General features: G+C 37.1%; 1 protein-coding gene and 1 long non-coding RNA gene across 2 annotated transcripts; one reads left to right on the forward strand and one right to left on the reverse strand.

Moving 5' to 3' along the window:
- Positions 1 to 1,376: 1,376 nt before the first annotated feature.
- On the forward strand, positions 1,377 to 8,081 carry LOC111335071 (uncharacterized). Its single transcript, XM_088751606.1, has 6 exons — positions 1,377 to 2,150; positions 2,456 to 2,550; positions 3,208 to 3,364; positions 5,344 to 5,413; positions 5,974 to 6,456; positions 7,076 to 8,081. Exons 1-6 carry the CDS (start codon positions 1,485 to 1,487, stop codon positions 7,171 to 7,173), a joined length of 1,569 nt encoding a protein of 522 aa, XP_088607732.1. The 5' UTR covers positions 1,377 to 1,484; the 3' UTR covers positions 7,174 to 8,081.
- Positions 2,635 to 4,071, reverse strand: LOC148736319 (uncharacterized). The gene is made up of 2 exons (XR_015998276.1): positions 3,478 to 4,071; positions 2,635 to 3,331 (listed from the first exon to the last, which is right to left on the reverse strand). It is a non-coding gene; the product is annotated as an uncharacterized LOC148736319 (long non-coding RNA).
- Positions 8,082 to 8,608: the final 527 nt, after the last annotated feature.

Consider the following 8,608-nt stretch of genomic DNA (forward strand, 5'->3'; position numbering starts at 1 on the left):
GTGTGTCAGTTCATGAGCGTGTAAATGTTGTGGACTTTCTTTTACATCTATTTATTTTAGACTTTAGTTTAGTTAAAAAAAATATCGATCAATCCTAAAAGGAATATTCCCCAGTCCTCGCAAGCTGCACACTTTCAAGTCCGCGAATTACGTTAAACTTCGATACTTCTTAGGTCATGGAAGCTAATAGGTTCACTAAGTATGGGTTTCATTCATTTCAATTTCTATTAATGCATTAAGCCACCGATGCACGAAAAGCTTGCGCTAAGATTCTCATGAAATGAACTTATGCTAATTTTTAAAGGACATTTTTGCATGAGAAACTGCGGCTTTCATAATAACAGTGGGCTGGAACCTCTGCATACACTGTGCCTCCGAAAGGATGTTATCGTGTTTAGTTCTGGAAAAATAGTTATTTAATTGCAACCTGCCTTTTCTTAATTCAAAATTTGGAGGAAACACAAATTATTGCATTAATCTTTTAAATTAAAGCCTACTCTAGAAGACTCCCTATGGGCGTAAAATGACAACTAGTAGAATGACAATTATCACTATTCAGGTGGACGCATCTTACGGAAGATAAAATAAAAGAGTTTGCAGGAGCTGTTTTTTCTTGCATGAAATAAAGAAAAGTAATAATGGTCTAAGGTTTCAAGGATACAATTAAAATTGTAAAGCCATTGGTCACAGGGTTTTTTTCCCCTTTTATTATATTTTTTGTTTTATTTCAATTATTCTTCTGTTTTTTACTTCTTTAGTACATGCCAGAGACACATTTTGTCACGCACAGTGAAAATTCACCTGCCGAAATAATCAGCGGTTTTTTTAAGTGATCTAAGATTCCCTGTTTTAATTGGGCTGAAGTGTCTGATATGAAAAGTTATGCGTATGGCTTGTTTTAAGAACCACTCCCTCCAAAATATGCTTTCTTCTGCTTCTAATGAAAAGCGTAAAGACGTCTCAATATGCACACACTCGTGTTTCACCCGGAAAATTCTACTGAAAGATCCATATATACCATGTCAGGTACGGCAGAATGTTACATAAGGATAGCAGCTTCAAAGATTCCTGTTCAGTTTCCAGTAGAACTTATAAAGAAAAAGAGAAAAAATTTTGAAACTCATTAAAATTACCCAATAAAATTTTGTTGTGGTTTGTTGTCACCTCACGAAAAGCCAACGATTGTAGAATATGCTCATTGAGCGGTCACAATTGATCGCAAATAAAACAGAAAGATTGCAACTGTAGAGAAAGATTCACAGGCTTCTTCTGGATTTATTCTGTACGATGTATAATTATGTATTTTGTTTGTTCTATTCTAATTCTCACCGGTAATAAATTATTTAGGGAAATATGAATTACAAATACGGCGGGTATTAACTCATAAATCGCCTCCGACATTGCGAGACCGCCAGTCTGGAAATTCTACCGAATTCTGCGAGACTGACTGTTCTGGGAAAGCCGGGTCAAATTCATGTAACAGAATGCTTGTTTGGAGGCATTTGTTCGTTTTATTTTGTTCTACCCTCACTTTCGACGTGTTTGGACAAAGCAGCAGTAAATCGCCTAAGGCCACAATGCCGACAGAAACTACAATAACCGAGGTTACACAAAGCAGCACTAAATTGTCTAACGCCACAACACCGAAAGAAGTTACAACAACTGAGGTTACACAAAGCAGCACTAAATTGCCTAACGCCACCTCCATCTCAGAGCTGACAGAAGCTACAACAACCGTTTCCGACGAGGATCATAGTCACAGCAATATAGACGGGAGGGATTTCCGTTATACTTCCACATTCGAAAAAAGTTTACCCTTCTTCTCGAACGGGCTCATCGCTCGGCTGAGAGCTTGGAATAAAGTTCTAAACAATGCAACTACTCAGTGTGAAAAGGTGGCTACTAGTGGAACACCCATTGCGAAATACCTTGAAATTGAATTCGTGGACTTTCGAGCCCGCTACGTGGATGCTAAGGACGATTCTGATAATGAATTTTTGACTCTTGAAACTTTTCATCCTGTGCTCATGCGCCAGCAGAAAGACCATGATCTGGTTTCTGTTGCGTATATGTCCATCTTGGAACTGTGGCCTCTCTTGGTTTTGTGTTTTTCGTGCGCAGCTTTATCAGGAATGATCATCTGGCTTTTGGTATGTATGGTAATTCACATTTTGAGCGCTAGAAAACTGAATCGGAAACGCGTGATCAGGGCGGACAAATTCTTTTGTATAGATTGCAAAAACAAATGTTTTCAAAAAGATGACATGGGCAGCTTTAAGTGTCAATGTTTTTAACGAAATAAGCATGGGTAAGCAGTCTTAGATGTGTTAAATAAAGAAATATCAAATATAAAATTATTCGAGCAATGAAAAACGTGGATAAGACGACGAAAAAATCGTAACCGTTTACTATCAAAACCACTGACTAATTGTCCTTTTAAATTTTTTTGTTCAAGGATCATCGATCGAATCCGGAGACTTTCTCCAGGCGATTCTGGAAGGGCTTTGGAGACGGAATGTGGTGGGCGATAGTTACCATGACAACAGTGGGGTAAGTTTGCTTACCAGGATAGAATTTTCCAAATGTGATTTTATGGGGATTGTTTCTTTCCTAAACCGTTAGGAGTGCTAGTAATAATGTTGGCCGCTAACCCTTAGCCCTTGGCTAGAGGATGAGTTTATTATCTGGTAATAAAGTTAGGAGTGACACATGTCTATACCTGGTGACTGATTTGATCATCTGTTCTTCGGCTCTATAATTCAGTGTTCTTTTTCTAGAATGCTAATGACGGAATGGGCAAATGCAAATTCAGAAAGCGATTGCTGTATGCCTCGTCCGGCTATGGGCTTCGCCGTAATATATTTCAAAGAGACTCCAGAGCGGAGTCTTAAGCCAAACTCTATAATTTATAAAGGAAGAAATGAAAATAAAAAAAAAAACGTATTTCCTTTCTAACATCAACTTCGCAAAAAGAAACCTTTCGAAAATTTTCAAGATATTTTGGTTCAAACGTAAATTGGCCACCGTAAAGAGATCTAAAGCTGTCTTTTCGAGCTATAGCCTTTCGTCGAACTGAATCGGAAATTGGTTGCTAAGTTTAATGATTAAACAATCTATTTTCATCGTAGTCAAGGCAAAACATTCCTTTCATCTAGAGATCTTTTAGCATTCGTCTCCTGTACTGTATCATTCATCCTTGTAAACTAGGTATGGTGACAAAGCTCCAAAGTCCTGGTTAGCTCGTCTCTTTGGTATTGTGTGGATGATAGCAGGAATAGTTTTATTGTCCATGTTCACGGCTCAAGTGTCGTCTCGCTTGACAGCTCAGGAGCTAAAGAGCGAAGACTATTTGTTTAACAAAAAGGTAAATTATGGAAGGATCAATAACCTTATGCTAATATCATAATCGCTGCTGCTATTGCTACTACATTACTTCTACTACTAGTACTACTACTACTACTATATATATTACTATACCTGCTCCCCTTTCCCATGAATAAGGCCAACGTCTTCAAAGTGGTCAAAAATTATCATTGAGGTCTCTTAGTGAGAACAGTTGACCGTAATCTGCCAATCTTTCTCTGTACTTCGTGTTTCTTCCTTTTATTTATTTTTTAGGAAAGGAATGTCTAAAATTTTTGACAACTCGCGTTTTGAGAGCGGTACCCCGTCGTTTCTAATAAAGGATGCGATAATGTGTGCGGCATGTTCTAAAGTCGGTTCTGTAATTCCAATTGTAACTGAGTACGTATGACATGTTGAAAATAAGAAATGTCGAAATATAAACGAGTGGGCGTTTTCATTAATTGCATAAAGTTTTTCCTTTAACTGCATCTGCCGCTGTCAAAAACAAAAGAAAATTCGTGTATTGGGCTTTATGTCGGAGCCGTCATCATTTAAAATTGATTGTAGAATATTGACAATCTAGCCAAGATGCTTATTTGCAATCCATTAGCCCTCAAAGCCTTGGGGTGAGCAGAGAACGGATAATTTTCGGCAGCTGAAAGACGTTAATAAGTGAATGCATTGCATGTTAGCGGTATGAATGAATAGACAGGTGACATTGATGAGTCTAAGAAAAAGACTCGTTACAAAAATGTACGTGTATCTACAATAGCCATTAGCTGAAAAAAAAAATGTATTTAAAAGAGTATATAAAAAAGACTTACGAAATATTTAAAACCATTTATACCATCAGCTACATAATAATCTAGTCAGAGTACGAATCACAAGTCAATGAACTTAACTTAAATTTCCTAAGTTGAGTAAGAGAATTAAGGTTGGGGGCCTCTCTAACATGTGAAGGTAAATTATTCCGGAGACGGCACGCAATATACGAGAAAGATCTGTGTTTATAACTAGTCTTGGTATTGCTCTGGCTTCTTGTTTGATTAAATCAGACAGTTTTGAATAAATTGTTATTTCAGTTATTCATTTGGCAATATGCCAAAGAATTTGAGTCCAGCTGAAAAACTTTTTTTAAGACTTCAAATCTAATGCTTACGTTGCTCAGGTGGACCTAAATAGCAGGACCTAAATGATATACTAGAGCGACAAAAAAAAAAAAGGAAAAAAAAAAAAAAACAAATACTGCGTTTTCTTACAAGAAAAAGAAAAGGCTTTGAACATTTTGTAAATTTTGGGGTGGGCAATATTTTGGCCGCATAAATTTCTTATTCATTAGTATGTTTATTCACTCACCTATTTATCGAGAATTTTAGGCAATTTTTTTTCCATTGTATTTCTTTCCAATATATGAGTTTCGCAAAGCAATCTTGAGCTAAGGACCCAGCGTAATATTTCGATTTCAAAAATGGGTCCCGAAACGTTTTTTTACCGAACTCAACATGCTAAACAAATTTTGCCATCGATTTACATGTTAATGCAATGTACATCCTTTCATACCCCCAAAGTTGTTTGACAGAGGGCGCGATGTTAATTTTGCACGTTGTGACATTAATTCCGAGGAAAAGCAGATTCTTCTTTTGTATAGTCTGTTTCTTGTCTATCTAATGATTTATTTTTTCATATTTATATTTTCGAAGATAGACTCCACCGTCGTAACTGCTTTTAAGAAAATGTACTCTCAGTTTTTTCCAATAATGAAAAAAATGTATTTTCAAAGAAATATCTAAAACTTCGTTAAGGAACATCGCGAAAAGTGTTTATTTTTCTAGCGTGGCATAAGCTTAAGGCAATTCAAGTTAGATACCACAGCCTTTACTCAACACATTCAGAAACTGCACCATACAATAGCCAGTTTAACTTCTGTTACGCCCGTTATGTGCAACTCAGTCAATAAAGAGGTCTTTATCAATGAAATATCTTTCCTTATTTACTCAGATTGGAGTTCCTCCTGTATTCAAAGAATCGCATTATACTGACTACCAGATGCCAAACTCCATCCTCATAGGTAATTACCCTTAAAAAAAAAAAAACAAAAAACAAAAAACACTACTTTATAATAATGCCTAGCAAGCGAAGGGGTGTGTGTGTGTGTGTGTGTGTGTGTGTGTGTGTGTGTGTGTGTGTGTGGGGGGGGGGGGTGGGTTAGTTTCTAAAGAAACTGTGGTGCTGCGTCGGTAGGAGTAACAAGGTCATTTTTTTTTTATCAACTGAGTTGATAATGTAAGTTTGCCACCGTAAAGAGTTTTAAAACTGACGTTTCGAGCGCCAGCCCTTCGTCAGAGCGAATGACGAAAGGTTACCTAACGCTCGAAATGTCCGCTTTGAAACTCTTATATTGAAGGAGTTGCCTTTCGGATCTTGACTTGATCTCGTTCTATCTCAAACTCTTTGGATGAAATATTTCATCTTTTACCAGTGAAAATTTCGCTGATCTTCCTCAGTCATAGTTATCCTTGTTCCTTTCCAGTTTATTCAAGCTGTTCGTTGTATTTCAACTCGATAAAGATCGACATATCTACAGAACGTCGTAATCACTAATGTTAGTTTTCATTGGTTTGATTGTAGACACTGACAAACCCATAATTTCCGCCAAGAGCCTAAAGGCCGAGGGCCTCGATTCCGTCGTGGTGTTCCACTGTAATATCAATGACAAAGATGCCAAAACCTGGGAAGCTTTGAGGTTTCTTCCGCTCTGCGACATCGGTGCCACTTTTTTCTTCAAAGCTGACTTCAGCGAGTTTCCTTTGGATGCGGAGGAGCGTTTTTTTAAATGCCTTAAGTCTAAAGTACGATCAGCTCGCAAAAACATTACAGAACTTAAGCGAAATGTAACCGGAGAAGGCATAAAATCACACTCTTGCAGAGAGTTTCTAAAGCAACAAGACATCCTAAAGTTTCGCTTCAAGTGGGTTTACTTCTCTAGCCTGTCACAGTACCTTATTCCCTTTGGCGCACTTATGGGGGCAATCGTACTAGCGTTTATTTTTGGTTCTATCTATGATTATTGCTCCCGTGAAAATAATAAGAGGAAGAGCCTGAGGAGAGGAGGTGATTATAATTCTTCTTGACTTACTCCTTTTTATTCAATCTGAATCTTTAAAAATCGCGGGCGTACAGAGTCATTTCGAAAAATGTAAAGATGGACTTTCAAAATTCTTCTTAAGTTTTCGTGGTCCCAGAAAGGAGCCTGATAAGCTGAGGTTTGTTGTTTACAGCGAAAATTGCTTGACATCTTGCAGTCTTTACGTACAATCTCGCACTTTCTCCCTTCCTCCCCGTTTCATTCCTTGGTGAGCGGCGTGTCGAGCGCTATTTCTATCATTTTATAGAGCCAGCCATATTAGACCTTCTCTTCTTGGTTATAATCTCTTTAAAGTATAGATGTGGTATATGTTGAATTTAGCTCACATGCATTAGCTCTCTCGCGTTGCCGTGGAATCTGTTGTGGACGTATTTGCAATTCACTCCTCGTTATCAACTAATAGCACTGTGTGGTTTCAAGCCTCGCAACAGATAGCGGGGAAATAAAGGTACAAATTAGATACGAATCAGATAGGATAAGGGCAGGTCCCCTTGTGTCTTTTCCTCAGAAAATTTTGATTACTATCAATCTTATATCTTTTATATCAATATCAATCTTATATCTTTGTTCTATATTTTTCTTTAGAGAACTCGCTCAAATCTGAGCCAACTCAAACAAGCTGCAGTTCTCAAAAATCTGGTAACGACTACAAAGAGCTTATGACTGCCAATAGCAAAGTGTAACTTTAAGGAGTTGCTGCATTTAGAAGTACTATTACAGATTCGAAATGCAATAGTGGATGGATTAATTGCGTCTACAATGGAACTGCTAAAGCTTTGTGTTCTTGCCATTTGCTCATTAAACTTTTCCGGCTGAAATTAACGGATTTTACAAGGTTTATAAGTAATTAATAAATGAAAATAAGTAAAGAAATAGTTTCAACGAGTTTTTCTTTTCACTGGGAATACAAATTCGTACGTTTTGTACACACCCAAGCTCAAATGCGTTCAGAATTTCAGTCAAATTTAAGTTTGTCATGACAGCTCGTAGAAACTGACAAGGACGAAAATTTAAAACAATTGCAAATGATGGAGTGAGAGGTTCTCAAAGCGGAGTATGGTCTAGTATATATACTTTATTAATAGATGAAAAGTTTTATGAATTGAACAGTAAATGATTTAATTTCGTCCGAGAATTGATATTCGACAGTGTTAGCATACTGAGTCTGATCGCCCGGGTGAGAGTTGACGTGGGATCGAAGAACTGTCGCAGGTAAGAGTGACTGACGTTTTGACAACCTTGACAAAAGTCACCATCAGAGTCGAGTCGGATGAGATCTCGTCTCTCTCCATCCTCTTCCCACACCGTCCACTCTAACTCTGTCAAAAATGGCCGCCAGCATGTATCACTAACTCTTCCTAAGAGAACACCTGTATTGATCACCCGTACGACTAGACTGCACGATCAAAAGACAAATTAATGTTATTGATAACATTTTAGTAGGCAATTTTCAAAGGTTTTTAGATTGTTAAGTAACCTAGAATAATGTTAAAATGGACTTATAATTTAGCCGTTTCCTTTATAATTGTATTGCAACGGATGCTATCTGATTGCTAATAAAACGAGTATATCCTCCAAAAGGGGAAATAAACCTTTGTAGAGTAATTGTTAGAGTATTGAGTTGCTCGTTAGAGTAATATAAGGATCAGCTTAAAATCAAGTTTAGCTCTACAAGGCGGTGATTCTATAGCTACAGGATTGAATTTCAGAAGACTTGTTTTATTTCCTTTTCAATTACACTTTACTTTAAATTTCAACCTCCCATTTCTGTATCATATGATTATTATCTCGGAATAAAAAGCCGCAATGCACATACATATACACACACATATTTAACGATATTTTTCTTTTCATGAACTGCAACAAACAATGTTGGGTTCGAAGCTGAAGTTTCCCTCTAGAGCAAAGAGAAAAAACAAACAAACAAAAAACAACAACAAGAAATAAACAAACAAACTAACAAACAAATGACATACGACTAAACTGCAGTGGTTAGACAAAAAGGGTTGTCTTCTATTACTTTTTTTCCTTCCGCATCTCTATTGTACTTCTCTGTATATTCTTCCAAGAGATCATAACTTCCAGCTTGATTCTACCCAATGTTTCGTTCAATGTTTC

Source organism: Stylophora pistillata, chromosome 3 (assembly GCF_964205215.1).
Source record: "Stylophora pistillata chromosome 3, jaStyPist1.2, whole genome shotgun sequence".
Classification (NCBI taxonomy): Eukaryota; Metazoa; Cnidaria; class Anthozoa; order Scleractinia; family Pocilloporidae; genus Stylophora; species Stylophora pistillata.